Source organism: Sycon ciliatum, chromosome 9, assembly GCF_964019385.1.
Source record: "Sycon ciliatum chromosome 9, ocSycCili1.1, whole genome shotgun sequence".
In the NCBI taxonomy this organism is placed as follows: Eukaryota; Metazoa; Porifera; class Calcarea; order Leucosolenida; family Sycettidae; genus Sycon; species Sycon ciliatum.
Window position 1 is genome coordinate 26,871,063 of NC_088651.1, and position 19,389 is coordinate 26,890,451.

At 46.3% G+C, this 19,389-nt stretch overlaps 1 protein-coding gene across 1 annotated transcript; it reads left to right on the plus strand.

Annotated features, from left to right (window-relative positions):
- Positions 1-1,803: 1,803 nt before the first annotated feature.
- Positions 1,804-19,329, plus strand: LOC135824844 (uncharacterized). Its single transcript, XM_065337568.1, has 15 exons — positions 1,804-2,180; positions 3,147-3,242; positions 3,734-3,812; positions 5,349-5,404; positions 5,988-6,129; positions 6,924-7,053; positions 7,503-7,564; positions 13,884-14,056; positions 14,755-14,768; positions 15,537-15,635; positions 16,036-16,134; positions 16,676-16,741; positions 17,189-17,226; positions 17,920-18,025; positions 18,626-19,329. The coding sequence occupies exons 1-15, from the start codon at positions 1,883-1,885 to the stop codon at positions 18,731-18,733; spliced, it is 1,566 nt and encodes a 521-aa protein (XP_065193640.1). The 5' UTR covers positions 1,804-1,882; the 3' UTR covers positions 18,734-19,329.
- The last annotated feature ends 60 nt before the right edge of the window (positions 19,330-19,389 follow it).

The following is a 19,389-nucleotide window of genomic DNA, read 5'->3' on the forward strand; positions in this document are numbered from 1 at the left end:
TCTACCAACATGAGAGCCTTGATGATTGCCAAGGGCGAAGTGTAAAGTTTAGTTGCAGTACCGTCACCATCAGGGAGTCGTAAAATACCGACTCCCTGGGCACCATCATAAGTACTAATCTACTACCATGCTGTATCATGTTGTATGTGTAGAACTGCAAGGTTAGGTACATGTACAATGAAGTTGAAGACACCACTGCAGCTGTACTTATGGTTGATAAATATGGTGAGAGAGAGAGAGAGAGAGAGAGAGAGAGAGAGAGAGAGAGAGAGAGAGAGAGAGAGAGAGAGAGAGAGAGAGAGAGAGAGAGAGAGAGAGAGAGAGAGAGAGAGAGAGAGAGAGAGAGAGAGAGAGAGAGAGAGAGAGAGAGAGAGAGAGAGAGAGAGAGAGAGAGAGAGAGAGAGAGAGAGAGATAGAGAGAGAGAGAGAGAGAAAGAGAGAGAGAGAGAAAGAGAGAGAGAGAGAGAGAGAGAGAGAGAGAGAGAGAGAGAGAGAAAGAGAGAGAGAGAGAGAGAGAGAGAGAGAAAGTTACATTTATAAAGACAGGTAAGTCTAACAAATGAGGACTGAGACCTCTACAACAGGGATTTTACGCCTGAAAGCAGGTGCATGATTGACGGACTATCCCACATGACTATCCCACATGATGTACATGTACATTGTACATGTACATGTATGTACATTTACTTGATAACACGAGCGTAAGCAGCAACTAATTACTTACTGTACATGTATCCTCGTGTTAATTCCTATGCTGGTACACATACAATTTTGCTAAATGTGTAAGTGGCTGCGTTGGACTTTGCGGACAATTAGAAAATGTATATACACACCTGGCGATTAAAGGTGGTAAATATCGCCTGCCCGCACATCTCTATAAGGTGCAAAGTTACTCTAGGAGCACAGATCTCTCCTTTTCAACACCACCACCATCAGTTTGCTCATGCCGCTTAGTCGATGCATGGTTAGTAGTTTACGACATAGCAGGCTGATAGGGATACACCAGGTTGCGCATGGCGCATGACATACAATGTATGAAACAGCAACGACATACATTGTAGTTCGATTGCGACGTACGTTTCGTGTCCGCTGCACTCATCAGGCAATCTTCACAGATAAAATTGTCTTTAACCCTTTATGGACCAATTCAATCAGAGGGCAAATTCGGCATTCGATTGACTGCTGTAACTCAAGAGCTGTTATGATTTTGTTATGTACATGTACGTGTACGTACTGATCATCGTCACTCTCTAGAGAAAAGTCGAGCGAGCTGTACATCTGGATTCTGGTGGCGAGAGGTGTCCTCACACCGCAGTATGGCAACTACATGTACCCCTTGTCTCACCAACAAGCAGAAGTGTACAGTCCAGTCAAACTGGCCGAAGGTGCTCTAAAAAAAAGGCAGAATAGCACTTTTCCAGACACAGGCAGGTATCTACAATAACAATACTCAACTTGTATTGCACTGCTGCTCCATCTATTTGTATGCATATCTCTCTTTCAATTTTCCTACCAAGTAATAGAGATAGTGGCAAATACTCCACTAAGTTACAATGTACTTGTCCTGTAGCAGGTTGATGCCCACGTGACTGACCATGTACATGTACATGATTGTGCCAGCATCGATGTATTACAGGTATGACTCTGAGTAGGGGACTTGACACGTTGAAAAAGACAAGTAAAAAGATTTGACACGTTGACGTTTGAATGACTGGCATCAGCAATTCGGGTAGTTTCCAATCATGTTCAGAACCCGAGCAATCGGTGCTTTATCAAATGAAAATATTTTGTTTCCAATCAACCCTGTCAGTCTCTGTCTTCACAATGATTGTGTAGTTCCATACATACTGGTGCATGTAATAGTCTCTTCCATTCTGGCAGAATGGGTTGTGCCCGTGTATACATGTGCATGTACATGGACGTAGCTTTCATACTATGCATGTCGCTGGTAGAGTTGCGCGGCTTGGAGATCCCGCGCCGCAATCTGAAGTGGGATAGTCCGTCAGGCAAGGCTGGCGTCGGTAACAACAGACAGTTTTCAGCTCCTCGTCGTGATCATCATTTCAACAGTCCAGCAAGCAGCACACGCTCAATGTACGCATTCTCTGATGCTCCGGTCACTAGGAGCGCTAAGCCCACCATGCCGCCACAGAGTCCAAACGGAACGTATGCACTGAGTGGTAAGTCCTAAATGACCAGCGCAGATTATTCATCCAGTATGATTTTCCCAACTTAGTGCTCAAACATCGAACTATGAACACCGCCACCATCACTACGGCACAGGTGTGCATGCGCACGTTCTTTCCGCCATGAATTTGACGTAAATGGACTTGCGCGTCCATGTCCGCTGAGTTGAGACACAAACCATACTACTTGTTGGACTCAACACGACTGGTCACACAGCAAGGGGACGCGTTCCTAAACATAAGTAAAAAAACGGACAAACAATACAAACATGAACACGAACAGCAACAAACGCATAGGAGGGAAGCGCGAAATGGCAGCTAATCTCGGGAGACGTGGGCTTCCGACACCAGACTGTGGCATAACTCATTGGCAACAGCACGATTCCTAACACGAGAGCCACGCAAACAAGCATTGCAAGAGCCATACCACTTGGTTGTGCCGGTCAGCGAATGGCAAACAAAAATGAAAACGGATACATGGCATATACAGTATTACAGCTTGTTGGTAAAAACAAAACACACTGGACGTAATCGTGGTTGAATGAAACGGCATATCTGGCGAAAGTACGGCACACCGGCCCAAAAAGGCTCTCTATGCTACAACGTTAGGTTTATCTTGCCACGGGGTTATTAAACCACACATGACCATTTTCTCTCTCGTTCTCTCTCTCGTTCTCTCTCTCGTTCTCTCTCTCGCTCTCTCTCTCTCTCTCTCTCTCTCTCTCGCTCTCTCTCTCTCTCTCTCTCTCTCTCTCTCTCTCTCGCTCTCTTTCTCTCTCTCTCTCTCTCTCTCTCTCTCTCTCTCTCTCTCTCTCGCCCTGTCTCTCTCTCTATCTATCTCTCTCTTTCTCTCTCTCTCACTTTCTCTCTCTCTCTAAGTTTTGTTTCATCCACTGTCATTTCGTTACCGAAAGATCTTATTTAATTTAACACCTCTATCACTGTTTCGCATCATTACAGTGCGGCAATTCGGGGCCAAAGGTGACGCCAAAGCAGACGACACCGAAGCATTCCAGAAGACTCTGGACGAAGCTTACCGTTTAGGGAGCCTTGTAGGTGAGTCGAATGTACTCATTAGACACGTTAAGGTTCACGTTAATTCCAACGTGACCCGCAATTGCACGTCAAATTTGGCGTAAAACTCCAAATTTCGACATGAGCTGCAGGTCACTGGCGTTGTTTTTCGACGCGAGCCAAATAACTCGAGCTGAACTATCGCATCACGTCAGAAATACCGTGCATCTTAAAATCTCATAATTTGCTTATCAGAAGACGAACGTTTGCACAGTCCTGCAGAGATAAAGAGGAAGAGAAAAGTGTTGACCTCTGCTACACAAAACAAGACAGTAGAGACCAGGGTGTAGGACGACAACGGCCACCCGCGTGGATGAGGTGCATCGTCTAGCACGACGCCGATACCCCAGGTCGACTGAGGGCATCACAATCCCTTAGCTGCAACTGTGCGCTTTTTAGTCTTTGCCTTCGTAATCATACTGAACAATCTGCATGACTGTGTGTCTCTGTTATTGGGTTTCTGGTGTGCCCAGTTATCGTTCCACCAGGACAGTATATATTGCGTGGAAACCTGACAGTGCCCACCGGCTGCACGCTTCAAGGGACGTACTCGTAAGTGACATCGCGAAGAAAGTCATCAAGTAACAGTTGACGCCTCCTGTCGTTTCGCGAATCATCTCATGCATGATCGATGGTCGTTATTTGCAAGGTTCAATGTATTTGGAGTGTTTCATAAAAATGTTACTCCATCACCAGGTGATGAATAAGATGGGTGGGTTACTGGTACACCTGAGTCGCGATAATAACATCCTGAATATTTAGCGCCGTACCTGCTCCATGGTGACTGTGTTCTAATACCCTGTTCAAATACTTCGAAACATCTTTTAGGCATTACTTTAGAAGGTGAACCGAGGAAATGCGTTAGTGTAGGATAATGCTCTGTCATGATCCTTGCAGTATTATACAAATCACGGTTTAGACGTGCAGTGATAATGAATGCAATGCCAGGGCGCCTACATTCCCAAGGAGGGTGTTTTAGCTGCTCAGTAATTATGGTTTTAAGGTGGCAGACTACGCAAAAATTTGCTGAAAAATCGAATTTGTAAATTCATATTGAGTGCTACGTCAGTTGAAAGAGCATGAATAGCTGCAAATTCTCTGAAAATTGTGTCCCGATCTGACCGGCCGTTCAAGAGTTATGGCCGAAAATGTGCCCTTGCAAGGAAAGATTTCTTGTTGCACGCTGTCATTTGTTTGCAGCACTGTATTTGAATGTGAGCAGACCGTGCGCAACTTCTCGTATCATGGAAACACGTGAAAGTGTGCAGAATTCAAAGTCCAAAAAATCAGGTTTTTGAGCCACGTATTGGGCTGCATGGCGGCGGGCGAAGCCCGCCGCCGTGCAGCAGGACTTTTGCCAGCACCCTCGTGACGTTGCAGATATGTGGCTTGATTATTGTAGTTGACGTTGATTTAGTGACTTTGGCAAGTTTGAGTCGTGTCAAGAAGTCAGGTAGGATTCAGTACTAGGCAGTAGTGAAACGTGAGTGGTAGTCTTTGCCGGTTTCTGAGGGTATCCTGGATTTGGTGTGCAGCGCTGTGGAAATGGCTTGCTGTGGAGGTCCCAGCACTGGATGTTGTATCAAAGGTACGACCTCGTAGCACGTGCTAAACCTAAAAAAATTCTAAAATTGACTTGGGTCTGTGGGAGTGTGTGAGAGAACGCCCACTCGTTCCGTTGTGACAGATTCCAGGGCCTCGTTGAGGGGCCCTACCCCATCACCCATGGCTGCTTCTGGACTTGTTCTAGGTTTGGGTCCCGCGCACGAACAGAATGAGCACGAAAATGTGAAAAAATTGTAAATGCATTTGTTTGGCTCCTGGGTGGCTCGCACACCGTGGCACTATGCCGGAAATTTGAGTTTTTCCGGCCTGGAAAGCCTGTCAGTGAGGCGCAAGAACTTGTAAATCATGTCCTGAGGGCCAGCATAGAGGCAGGAGTGTGTGGTCAAAATTTCACTCAAATCCATTCAGAAACACCAAAGTTACGGTCAATTGAATGCCATATGAAATTTATGGGTATGCTGCCCCCTTAAGAGTACTCGCATATTTGTCACGCCCTATATGTACTTGTGCAATTTGATGCAGATACGTTCCATCACACATCATGCGAACAGATCTTCCCACGGAAAACCGGCCAACAGGTAAGCGCAATATAGGAAGGAAAAGGACCTACTTCATGTATGAAATACGCGTGTTACGCTCTAACAGAGAAGTTAAGATGCACGTTATTTCCGACGTGACGCGAAAGTTCAGCTCCCGTTATTTGGCTCGCGCGTCGAAAAACAATGCGAGTGAACTGAAGCTCATGTCGAAATTTGGAGTTTTACGCCAACTTTGACGTTAAATTTCGCGTCACGTCGGAAATAACGTGCATCTTAACCTCTCTATTGTCTAACACCACCTGCTACTTGACAATCTGATCATGTGATAACACTGGGCGGCATTGACCAATGGTAATGACGTTAACGGTTCTACAACTAACTGCCAGTGAGCTTTTGCACATCTCAGATGCACACTCCGACAGCCTTGGGGCTGTGATTACTACAATGATGTACTGATCCCAAATTTACGGCAAAAACGTAGAGCACTGTCAAAGTGTGAGCCTGGCGAAGAGAATGCGTGTTTGCAGGCATTAACCGCAGCAGTTGATTACTTCTTCTGGAAGAAACTACTGCAAAATCGTGTGCCTTCAGCCACGAATGTCCATTTTTCCGGTTTCCGCAGATGGATCAGTCCTACTTGCTTATGGCGGTCGCCATGTCGACAATGGTTGCCTGGTTACCCTCAACGAGTTGGCAACGATTCGTGGCTTCACTATCTACTATCCAGAACAAGTCGCGGACAAGACACCAGTTCCATATCCATGGTACTTCAAGTCTAAGTATTTTAAGTAATCTCAGACATTCTCAGTAAATCCTTCTGAAGAGATGGCAAAGAAAACGTTCAAGGAAGCCTAACCTGTGCGAATGGTGTGTGTATGGATTGAGCAGCTTGCTCTAGTTATTGCATTGATTAAATTTATGTCTCCACGAAAACTGTTTAGAGTAATCTCTCCTTACAAGGATCAATCTTTCATAGGAAGTTAGTGAAACGAATAAGGAGTTCACATGCACAAGTAGATAAACACACGAAGTAAAAACTGATTTTGTAGAATTTACTGGGAAGTGGGAACTCTTCAGTATGTCGACAACCACTCCAAAATGTCCTTACGAGACCCAGTATCACGACTCGTGCACATTTTGAGGATTTCTGGCTCCTGTTTCAGTCCAGGTGTATAAAGTAACTAGCTTCTTGTCGGCCGTAGGGAGCTTTTCTGTTACTGCCTGTTGATCCATGGAGTGTGGTGGCGTTTCAACGGATGCGGAAAACTCAGCCTCCAGGAAATCACACAAACCGTGATTTGCTTTTATAACTACACGTACAGTTAAACCTGTAACTAAAGACCACCGTGACTAGCGACCAACCTGGCACTACCGACCACTTTGCCACTCACGGATGGTCTCGCATTCATTTATGGTTGTGCTGTGGCACGAAACCTCTAACTAAGGAACACCTGCCATTAAAGACCGCTTTCTCTAGCCCCAAGGGGAGGTCGTTAGTCACAGGTGTTACCGTATGGTAACTATGGTAGTCCATCACGGTGTGTTTCTTGTCACTCAGGTCTGTTTGCTTGACTGGGATCAATACGGCCGTCACTGACCTGGAGTGTCTGAACTGTTGGAATGCCATCAAGGCTATCAAAGCACATCGTCACTACATAGCCCGGGTACAAGGTCAACCGATAAACACGGTGAGGCGTCTCTCCAGCCTGTATTGTATTAGATGACCAGGACTTAGCACAGAGCTCTCCAGCACACTGTATTTGCTGACCAGTATTTAGCATAGCGCTCATAAGCGAACTGTATTAGCTGACCCGGACTTAGCATGGTAGCATGGAGCTCTTTATTAGCTGACGAAGATTTAGCATAGCGCTCTTTAGCATACTGTAGTTGCTGACCAGGACTTAGTATAGAGCTACGTACGTTATCCTCGTTACAAGTATTTATTTATTTATTTATTTATTCATGTGATACCCCAAAGGTTGGAGCCTATCGTCTCGAGGAGGCTTCCACCGTGAAAGTAAAGTGCTAATTCGATAGAAGAAATGTCCTGAGTGGATAAGGACGATGATTTTATGCGAAATTTCACGCGAAGTATTTTTAGATTCTACGCTTCTTTTCCTCTACTGTTCTTTTACAGGGTGTGTTTGTGGACGAGATTCACGACATTGGTCGTATTGAAGATGTCCACTTCAATCCATGGTAATGGTGTGTGTGAGCGCTTGTGCGTATTTGTGTGTTTCCGTAATTTGTGAAGTGAAAGTAGGGTGCGGTTTGACATTTTTGTGCTCCGAGGATTAGCCTCGAGGTGCGTCTCTCTACAGAACTACCCCTCCCCATTATTGCTTAGAACTAATAGAAGAGACCAACAGTACCAATGGCGACAAACGAAGGCATGGACCTGGCTTTGGTTGGCTACGAGGAGCTCATCAAGATCGGCGAGCAAATGTCTGTGGATAAAGCCTCGAGCCTCTCCCGGCCGGATCTGGTGAGCGAGCTGAGGAAGCGTGGAGTGGGCGTGTTGGCGCAGAGTTCGCTACCCACATCGGAGCTCCAACTTGCAATTGTAAGCCTTACTGACTCAATTAGCTGCATGTCACTGGAAATTGTCTCCTTGAGACAGGATAGAGCCGACAAAATCCTGAGTCTGGAATTAGAAGTGCAACAACTCAGGCGGGAAGTTCAGGGGCTCCAACAACCGGAAATCTGTGTACACCCTCTCGTACAGGAAGCACAGCAAAATTTGGCAATGTCCGGCGGGAAGTTGTACAGCACCGCCGTAGGAGACTTGAATCCCCCACGTGCACGCACCCATATTTCCTCTGGTCCTATGCAGTACACACAGGGTAGTACGGGTTCTAGTACTCACCATATGACCCCCGCTCACACCACCTCCAGCCATTTGTCGCAGCCTGTTTTGTCAATGCATGGCACCAAGAGTAGATAAACAAGAGTGTGCAACTGCCTGCACAACCTCTATGCTGTGCTGCGACGGCAGAACTTCACATCACGTGACATGGTTCAAAAGGTTATGCTGGCAAACAGTGCAAAGTGACCACAAGAGAGTTGTACCCAAAGCCGGGCTGCGTACAACCCAGTATCTATCATGCACTAGAGTGCACGGGTTCATCACGTGATGTGAAGTTCTGCCGTCGCAGACCCCATAGCTGGAGTTGCACACTCTTGTTTATCTACTCTTGATGGCACCAGACCACACCCACCTGAGCAATCCAACCCAGGGTCGAGTGCTGCAGGTGCAGAGTGGTCGGAAGTCACACGCCGTAGGGTTACGTCACGCTACGTGAAACCTCAGCCCCGGGCAGCCGACCCACGTGTGCTAACAGGGCCTGAACGTACAAAGAAGCTTGTTCTGTACGTTGGAAATGTCAGTCCGGGTTGCAGGGCAGAGTCAATAACAGCGTGGTGCAAGGCCCGCCAAGTTGACGTACTGAACTGTTCGATTTCAGAAAACACGTACCTGGGTACTTGCCATGCTCGCGTAACCGTGGCAGCATCGGACGAGGACAAAGTTCTCGACTCCAAATTCTGGCCGGCCACCATCCAGCACACAGTGCGAAAGTGGCGCTTTGCTGATGCCCAAGGTAACAAGTCGTCTTCTACTTCGCGGCGAGGCAGTGATGATCAATCCTGAACTGTCATGCTAACAAACCAACATACACAACGATGCAGCAACAACGACTAAATCCCAACGCCCCTGTATTCACCCCACGATCGAAACTAGCTCACCGGCTCTACCCCGCTCAGCCCTCCTCTGGCCGACCCGCACACATTGCATGTCCAGCGCTAAATTCATCAGCGTTCCCTTTTTTCCCTAAATCCCAGCGTGATTTAACCCTAGTATCTCTGAATTGTCGCTCTGTTGTCAACAAGTTGTCTGAGCTCTGCGTTATTGCCGAATGTGCTAAGCCTGACATAATCTGCCTAACAGAGACGTGGCTCTGTCCCTCGAACCCGCTCTCACTGTCAGGCTATATCTGCATCCGCAGAGATCGACCTCCGGAAGACAATCGGTCAGCGCATTGTAGCCGTGGGTATGGGGGTGTTGCCGTACTTGTCCGTTCGGACTCCTTTCCGTACGTCTCCCCTCGTGCCGACCTTCAACGCCCTGGCTGCGAGTCTGTGTGGCTTGAACTTGGCTCCCCCTCTACTCAATCTCAGAATCCCATCTTACTATGCTGCATGTATCGACCACCCTCACAGAGCACAATGCAATTGTCGTACTTTTGTGACATGTTTGTTGAGGCATTACAGTCAGTCTGTCTAGATTCTTATGATCTGTTAGTGACTGGCGATTTCAACGCCCACAACTCAAGCTGGTGTCCCACCGATTCTACCTCGAAGGCTGGTGATCTCCTTAGCACAGTATTTTCTGCTCTTGGGCTCCACCAGATGGTTGACTTCCCCACTCATTCCTCGCCTAATGGCTCTGTTTCGTGTCTGGACTTGGTGATCACCAACCGACCACGCCTCGTGCGCTCAATTGATCAAGCACCTCCCTTGGGTATGTCTGACCATATACAGATTGTTTGCACTTTATGTTACGCCCCTATTTCGAACTACTTCCCCAACTCTTCCACTGGTCCTCCCTCTTCACTGTATCGCTTCAAACAAGTACCTTCGCACCTTTGGCAATTAATCAACGCTGATTTAGCTGGCTACAACTGGTCCTCTCTGAACTCGTACACTGATGTTAATGACGCACTTCATCACTTTGATGGTGAGCTCCAGTCCGCCTTCCGTCGTCACCTCACCTCATTCGGAGCCACCCACACTGTGACATCTCCACGACCCCGCATGCAATCTCCACCATGGGTTACTGCTGAGCTCAGGTCTGCTGTAAAACGCAAGCGTGATCTATACAGTGTGTACAAAAAATATCCGACAGCAGTAAATCATGCAGCTTATAACCGACAAAGGAATGCTGTAAAGCACCTGTCTCGGCAAGCACATCGTCAATATATACGCTCCATCCAAGCATCACTAACGTCACCGAATCGACCTACACTCTTTCAGTTTGTGCGAGCACAGCGGCACACTTCCGGCCGTGTCATGCCCCAAACGATGATAGCATCCGACGGTACGGTCGCCACGTCCCCCAAGAGCATAGCTGATGTTCTGAACACTCAGTTCACCTCATTTGGGCTACCTGATGATCCTTCGTGGCGCATTCCCCCTTTGTCCCAGTCGCCTTTCATATCTGTTCCGTTCCGTACAATCACTGTCACTACGTTTCAAGTTCGGAAATATCTGAAGCGCCTGAAATGTGGAAAGTCTCCCGGCTCAGATGGGATCCCGAATGAAGTGCTGCAGTCTCTTGCACCATCAATAGCCTATCCTCTCGCCATTATTTTTAATATGTCATTTCGAACTGGTACATTCCCACAGGATTGGAAATCCGCCATCGTGACACCGCTTTACAAGAATAAAGGCTCCCGTGCTTGCCCGGCAAACTACCGCCCCATCTCTCTGCTGCGCACAGTTTCCAAACTTTGTGAGCGTATTGTATTCGATTCCCTCTACCTGCACATCACTCCGGCTCTCTCACCAGCTCAGTCGGGATTCTGCCGTGGTGACTCAACTCAATACCAGGTGACTCGACTTGTCCAAGACATAGCGACAAAGAGGAACTGTGGGGAGCATGTGGGAATGGTGTTTTTCGACTTGGCTAAGGCATTCGACACCGTTTGGCATCGTGGCTTACTTGCCAAGTTGGAGGTCACCTTCCGGGTGGAGGATGCTGCCTTGCGTTGGATATCCTCGTATCTGTCTGCTCGTTCTCAGGCTGTTCGCTTGTCTTATTTCTTGTCTGATCCCCTCCCTGTAACGTCTGGAGTGCCCCAAGGTTCCATTCTGGGTCCTTTGTTATTCTTGCTTTACGTTAATGACCTACCTTCAGTTGTCCCCGATGTTAGTTTGTATGCGGATGACACTGGCCTTATCTGTTCTGATTCCTCCCCTGCACAATTACTCCTTACCATGCAGCATCGCATCAACAGCACTGTCATGTGGATGCAAACGTGGAAACTCCAGCCCAATTTAGACAAGACAGAAGCCATGTATATTTCTTCATCCCCTCCTGATCAACCATTATACTTCCCTGACTCGACTATGCCTATCCGTGTTGTTACTCAGCACAAACATCTAGGTGTGATGTTTGACTGCAAACTCTCTTGGGCTGCACATGTCAACTGTGTATGCAAGCGAACCAGTTCAGCATTAGGGGTACTATAACCACATTGCACTCATTTGCCCATCCAGTGTAAACTATTATTTTATCAGTGCTATATTCTCCCTATATTCGACTATTGCGATACCGCTTGGTGTGGCCTTTCTGACACAACTCTGAACCAATTAGAAGTCCACCATAGATTTATACTTAAAATTCTTTACAACAAGGATCGATGTTTTCCTTCGGATGCCCTTTATCGACTTGCACACACTTCTCCTCTCTCCGTTCGTCATAAGCACCATCTCTGTACACTGGTTCATAAAATATTTCTTCATAAAACCCCTTCACACATGATGAAGTACAATTGGTTTTCGACAAGCTCAACCCGTAACGCGCTCATCCTGCCTCTTGTTAAGTCAGCCCAGTATCTAAAGTCCCCTTTGTTTTCCGGCTACTCTCATTGGTTATCATTACCATACGGTCTGAAAACGTGTTCTTCTATTGGTCAGTTTAAAGATCTACTATCACAACTGAACTAGACGCAATAATTATCATCGAAGAACATTCTCGAATACCTGGGTGATGCACGAATTTTGATAGTGCTCACTTCCGTTAATCGTTTTTCTTTGTAATTTTCCATTCATTTTCTGCTCTAATTCATATTTGCTTTGTTTTCCTAGCTAACTATTGCCGTGGCTGGCTCAACGCCCTTGTCTCAGGGGATTCTGTCCCTGCATTAGCTATGCTTGTCACATGCTATGAGATTGTGTCTAATAATAATAATAATAATAATAATAATTGGGTGCGTGTGTGTGTTTGTCTGTGGTTATTTTCGTGAACGTCGTTGGGTGTGATTTTGAGGTATGTCTCTGTATGTGTGTGTGTGTGTGTGTGTGTGTGTGTGTGTCTGTGCGTGTCTGTGGTTATTCGTGTGAGCATGGTTGGGTGTGACTTTGTGGTGTGCGTATGTCTCTGCATGTGTGTGTGTGTGTGTGTGTGTCTTTGAGTCTGTGTGTGTGTGTGGGGGGGGGGGGGTCGCGAACGTGTGTGTTTCTGTAATTGTGTACGTGTGTTTGTCTGTGGTTGTTTGCTTGTACATACGTATTTGGGTGTGACTTTGTGGTATGTGTGTTTGTGTAGGTGTAGGTGTTGGTGACCTCGTCTGATCACGATATTAGAGAGGTTCCGCACTACGTAAAGTTGAGCAACTTTACGTTAGTGGGCGGGGAAAACCCGTGAAATCGCGAGTTTGCACTCTACTTACCGAAAGTTGTCTACGTAGAGTACGTAGATAGGGCTCTGATAACGTAGCTGGTCCGTAAGTGGATTGGGGTACAAATTTATGACTCTCTCCCCAGGTCGATCTGGTCGTACACTGCCGCGTTCGGAGTTGCCAAAGGCAGCTACGTGATTTGAAAACTCCGTATGGCGGAACACAGATGCGCATGCAGTTTACGTAGGACTTTCCGTAGATCGACTACGTTTTTTACTAACGTAATTACGTTATGCGGAACCTCTCTATTGTCTACTCTTTACTTTGAAGTACTTTTAAAGAAGTACATGTATGTGCAAGTAGCCATGTTCACCTGAAATCCCCCTAAACCTGCATATTCTGAATCGTTCTACAGAGACACAATATTCTGTTCGTTCAGCTTGCTCAAGTTTGTTTGTTGACCATCTGAAAGAGTAGAATGTGTGTGACCGTTTAGGTGTCTGTGACTATTTCAACTGCATAATGTGGACTATTTTGTGTTGCTCTCTACTTGGGAGCTTGCGTTGTTCCTGCCGACTTGAATTCTCACTTGACTGACTCACGACTGCCATCCAGAGCACCCGAGAAGTTCATCGAACCTTCCACTCGGAAAACCTGCAAGAAAGCACCACTCCCTGCTCAATACACAGTGTTCTGTGGAATTCACCCCTCATCAGTTGAGCTTGAGTAGGCTGAGGAAGATTGTGCCTGAAAAGCACCACTTGTCATTATAGTGATCTCCAGACACAAACATCACCAGGGATACAAACTCATACTGATAGAGACGCTACGTTTCCAGCGTGACAAACTCCTCGTGAACACCAGATAGCAGCGTGAGTCAGTGTCGCTCATGTACGTGCTGAACAAAACGCTGAGATACGTTGGACTGCCTTGATAAGTGAATCCGGTATGCTTGGTATTTCGTTCACATCCTGGTTTGTGGTGACTATCTGAAAGCGTATAATGTGTGTGTGTAGAATGTTTGTGACCGTTTGGGTAACTGTGACTGTTTCGACTGCATATTTCGGATTGTTTTGACATGTGACTCAAGTATGCTTTGTCTTTCCACTCATATCCAGGTTTAGCGACAATCGCAACTTTACCAATTGGCAAATGGTCCACGGACAAGCGTTCGTCTTCGGATGCACAGACTGGCAGTACGTTTTCAACACGTTCGCGTTCGCGTACGCAGTGGGCTATAGGTTTGTCGAGACGGAGGCTGGTGCGTGTAACGGAAACTTTCTGGGCATAGGTTAGTATATGTACGTGCTCTGCACAAACATGCGCAGAGTAGCCTCGTTCTACCAAAGCTGCCGTAACATAATGTCTGATTCAAATGCATCGTAAGAGAGAAAGGCAAGCCCTAATGCTTTTGGAAATCTCATTGTGTTAGCATTTCAGATTTTTAGCTGATGATGTGCCCTCCCAAATCTATGCAGCGATATTTGCGCTTACCCAACTTTGTCCTGAATAATCTCTAGACTAGTCACGAGATTCAATTAATGTTTTATTATTATAAGCAGCAGTGGCATAGTAGGTCCTCACGTCATGTCTGTGCCAAGGAATTCATGTCTGACAGCAGTCAAAGACCTGACTTTCCTAGGCCGGTTGGCCCGAACATGCACATGCTGCACGAAGGTAGAATGATGTTGTGCTGTCCATCTGCCCCCTGGTGTACCGCCTGAGATAAGCACCTGAAGCGTGTAATGCCAGCAATGATTCGACCACCCTTTCCCACCAATTTGTATGAAGGCGTGTTTACGGATTTGCAGGGCAGCGAATCTTTCTTAAAAATAACTATTGTAAAGATGCAGTGCAAAACGTATCCTACAATGTAGTCCTGTTGCATGGCGATCAGTGTAGCCGTTATAACGCTAGTTTGTGCTGTGTCTTCATCTACATGTATATTATCTGCTTCCTATGCGGCAATCCTCCTTCTTCGGAGCTCAGGCGCTGATCAGACAGTAAGTAGATATCGCGCTGAGCATGTTCACAAATTGTCTTCATTATGCCATCAACAGCGACTTTGGCGGCACTTATGACGAAGTTCGTTGATCCTATCTGGACCTCACGCAACCTGTAAAAATAAGGTGCAATTCAGAATTGGTGCCCTTCATGTTACCATGCGCTCTCCAAGACTTTTCCAACTCGTATAATTTTTTGATTGTGGACTTGGTAGAGGTTGTTGTTGTAGAAGTTTATTTGCCGTAGCACCACAAACAGGCGGTTTCGCCTCCTTTGATATATGTGGAGTTGGTAGAGGTCAAAGGATAACAGTGCTATTAGAGTTCCTATAGACGTTGGGTTAACAGAATGCTACTAGGCGGAGGATGCACCGTCTTGAAAACAGTATTCTACCGCGGGATGGGGAAATGTATAACGATGGATGCAGCTAATGGGATTTCGGTCTTTGGCCACTTGGTGGAGGGTCTGATCTACTCAGCTCCCACCGTTTAGGCGCTGCATCTGCGCATTGATCCTAGAGGGTGATGGCGTTCCCACGGCGGATGCGGAAAACTCGGCTTCCAGCCGAGTCTCACGCGAACCGTGACATTTATTTATATTTTATTATAACCATGAGGTGTCTCTGACTAGGCAGCCAATCAGGCATGTGTGGTTTGCCTACATGAGAAGCATTCTTCCAGCCTATAGCACCTTCACAGTTCCGGTCCGATTTTCCAAGAAGTTTGGGCAACGGTCACCTTCTGCATGCTGTGTTCTTGCAACTGTAGGCTAACGCGTCCATCATGGTTGATAACGTGAAGAGACATGGACTGAGGATCACCAATGGCGAGTTCACGGCATTTCGCAAGTCTCTGTTTGGAAAGGAGGTGAGCACTTGGACCAATATTTACAAATATGTTATGGCTCCATGTTATGTTATGGCCTGGCACGAGGGAAGCATGGATGTAGCGAATGGAATTTTCGGTCTTTGATCACTTTTTTGTGGGTCCGATCTACTCACCTCCCACCGCTTTAGGAGCAGCATCTGCTTGATCCACAAACGATAGTGGCGTCCCTACGGATGCGGAAAACTCGGGCCCCAGCCGAGTCTAACGTGAACCGTGAATTTGTTTTTGAGTGCGAAGATACGATAGTTCAGGTACAGCTATCCAACACATGTATTCTCTACTTGTAGTGCAATGCTGTAGGAGGTGAGTTGCACAGAATATTGATTGAACAGGTCACACGGAAACATTGATTGCCAATTGTGAACTGGTGTTTCTGTAGATTGCCAATCCCACGCAGGTTTGGATAAAAGCATCGAACACAGGAGACGTGCGAATAAGCAACTCTGCGTTCTGGGGACCATCCAACCAAATTGCAATGGTGCGTGAGTACATAAAAGTCTTTATTAATGTTTGACTTCATTCTCAACGTTGGCGATAGGTACAGTGTACATGAACATGATCTCACAACTCAGAATGCCGCGAAATGAACCGATGTACATGAACCACGATTTGCTCAAACGCGTAAGAATCAAAATGTAAAGATAGTTGTTAGCGCAGTGGAACTGCAGGAATATGTAAATCTGTATCATTGATTGGGTTGCGTATGTGTGTGTGTGTGTTGGAGGAGGTCGTATTCGTGCATGCGTACATGTACATGACGTATGTGCATGTAACGATATCTAACATGATCGAAAAAACTATACCTGTGTGTGTGTCACGGTGTATGCGTATGTGCATGATACATGTGTGTGCGTATGGGTATGCCTGTATGTGCGTGGGTACGGTGTTCACTCATTGGAGTGTGTGTCACGGTGTGTGTATGTGTGTGTGTGTGTGCGTACCCGTGATGTTATGTGTGTATGTGTGCTCGCGGGTGTGCGTGTGCGTGTGCGTGTACATGTGAATTCTACATCTCCTAGATTGGTGGTAATGGGACCATAGGTTTCACTGGCTGCACATTCGTGGAGTGGGACGCTGATACAATGGTGAGTCCTTTTCTAAACGACTGTGTCCGCAATACAGGTCGTCGAATGTCTCAATATCCTTGTCAGTTTTGAGACTCGTCGTCGAACTATCTGACTGTATATTTTCTCGTTTTCTTGGTGGACTGTTAGTCATACATGTAGATCTACATGTAACTAGAAACTTATAGATCCTTTTCTCTTTACATTACTAATGGCTCAACATCCGAGTTTTTACTGTGTCCGCAATAGAGTTCAAGATTTGAGAAACCTACTAGACCACAACACTGTATCACAAAGTGGCAGGAATTTTCTCACACCCAAGCTTTAATGTTTGCGCTAAACAATAGTCTATGATAAACAGTGGACCGTTAAGCCTTCGTGTATGTATGCGTGTAGTTGAGTGCCTTTGCGTGATTTGCACATGGGCGCACTCCTTTTCATCTCCTTGTCCATGTGTACATTCTGCAGGACAATGCAGCGATCTACGTAATAGGAGCAGCTGGAAAGTGAGTTCAACACTTGTATTTTTGAGCTCCGAGTATACAGGTTGTGTGTCCGTGTGCGCGCGTGCGTCCGTGTCTTCGTGTGCTTGTTTATCGTTCTGGGTGCTTGGGTGTGTGTGTTTGTGTGTGTGTGTGTGTGCGCGCGCGTGTGTGTGTTTGTGCGTGCGTGCGTGTGTGTGTTTGTGTGTGTGTGCGTGTGTGTGTGCGTGTGTGTGCGTGTATGTGTGTGCGTGTGTTGACAAATCCATTCCCCTGTTGTTCTGATTCGTGGACTGCGCCTGCATACACTCATATACATGTACATGTGTGTGCTACACGCATGTATATTGTGGGGCCAATTGAAATCCGAAATGTTCATCAGGCGAAGGTCTCTGGTTCGAGTCTTGGTGGGGACACTCAGTCGTTTCTTCAGTCCTTTCCCTTTTCAAGTTCCTCACGTGAAGAATACAATGTTCCTTTCCCTTTGCAAGTTCCTCACGTGATGGATACAATGTTCCTCGAAGTTCATATTGTAAGGGTCACTACAGATCTGGATATGGTTGGAATAGGACCTTGGAGTATTGATCCCACGGTCTAACTATTTGCAGAACGAAATTCCTGTACTTGCTACTCCAAAGAGAACATTTCAGTAAGGCTGTGGCATATGGATAGTCGACCAACTGATGTGATGACCACCCTGTGTTTATCGTGTTGCAGTCTTATCGTCGAAGGCTGTGACTTTGCGAAGACGAAAACGCCAGTTAGCCACTTCACACTAGATGATACTCTGGCTCGAGCTATCATAATTGGAAACACCTTCGCGGTACGTTGTAGAACCTCGGTGCTTTGTGTCCAAGCTGCAGAGCTCATAGTCATCCAGCAGATGTTAGAATTGTTAGTAACTCGTGTGTTGGTTGGAGTCATTATCTCCCCCCCCCCCCATTCGATACCTTGTGTATAGATGCAGACCATACCGCATTGATATCTGTTCAAAATACATACTATTGTCAAGTGGGAATTCAAGTCGGCAGGAATAGCGCAAGCTTCCACGTGGGAAGCAACACACAATTCCCAAAATGCACATCATAATTATGCTGTAAATACCCAATGCTGTAGAGCGCAATCTGTTTAGGCCATAAAAGACTCATCAGCATAGCCAAGAGCTTTTTAAGTAGGCAGAGCAACCAGCCATGGTGCAAAGCAGACACCACAGATATTAAGCTTCTGTACAATACATTGATCAACTTTGGAAGTACAAACATACCCGGTACATACCCGGTACATACCCGGTACATGAGTGGTGCAAAATGCTAGCTCGTTTGCCTTGTATTAATGGTGTGTGATCCCTTGATCTGGGCAACGATAAAAACAATATTCCTTGTCTTCATTGACATCACATCGATGTGTTTGTCTTTGTGCACAGACGCCACTACGGATATTTGGACATGCGCACAACACCCAAGTCGGACTCAACGCCGACAATTCCAGTCATTCGACTACTGACAATAACGATAATACCGTATATTTGTGAGCCTTCCTGGGTAGGCTGCTTCCTTACATGTAGTGATTGGTGACGAAGAATAATCCATCCTGGTAGCAGGGCAGATATTCCGGCTGGTAGTCGACGTTCTAGACATGAATTTCAAACACACGTTGACGAGGAGAGTCTAGGTCTGGGTTCAGAACTTTGCAGTGCTATTAAACTATGAGCCATTGAAGCTTTTCGTTCGCTTTTCAGTAGTAATGTTATATCTACACGATGGGTGCTTTTAGTCACCCGGCCGTACAAATGAAACATTACGACTGTTTTCGAATTTCGTGTTGGATTGATCAAAGAGCATCATACTGCTATATTGAGAACTTGTCCAAAAATACCAATGTGATGTCACGCTCTAGGTATAGAATGCACGTAGACCGACGTCGAGGTCAATATCCTATTTATCACGATTCCTTTTCCATAATCCCTTAATTTGATCCTTCAGGAGCTATTTTAGCCTTTTTTAGTATAGCATTTGTACAAAGGATGTTGCCTTTTTGGGTACAAGACTGTAAGAACAACAGAGTTCAGCATCTGCAGCACAGTGGCTGGGTAGGGGTGGTACAAGGGGTTCAAACTGTTGCGGGTTCGAATCCTGCTTGTTCTCTTCCTTTGTCTTCTTTCCTTCACATTTTCTTTTCCAAGTGGAG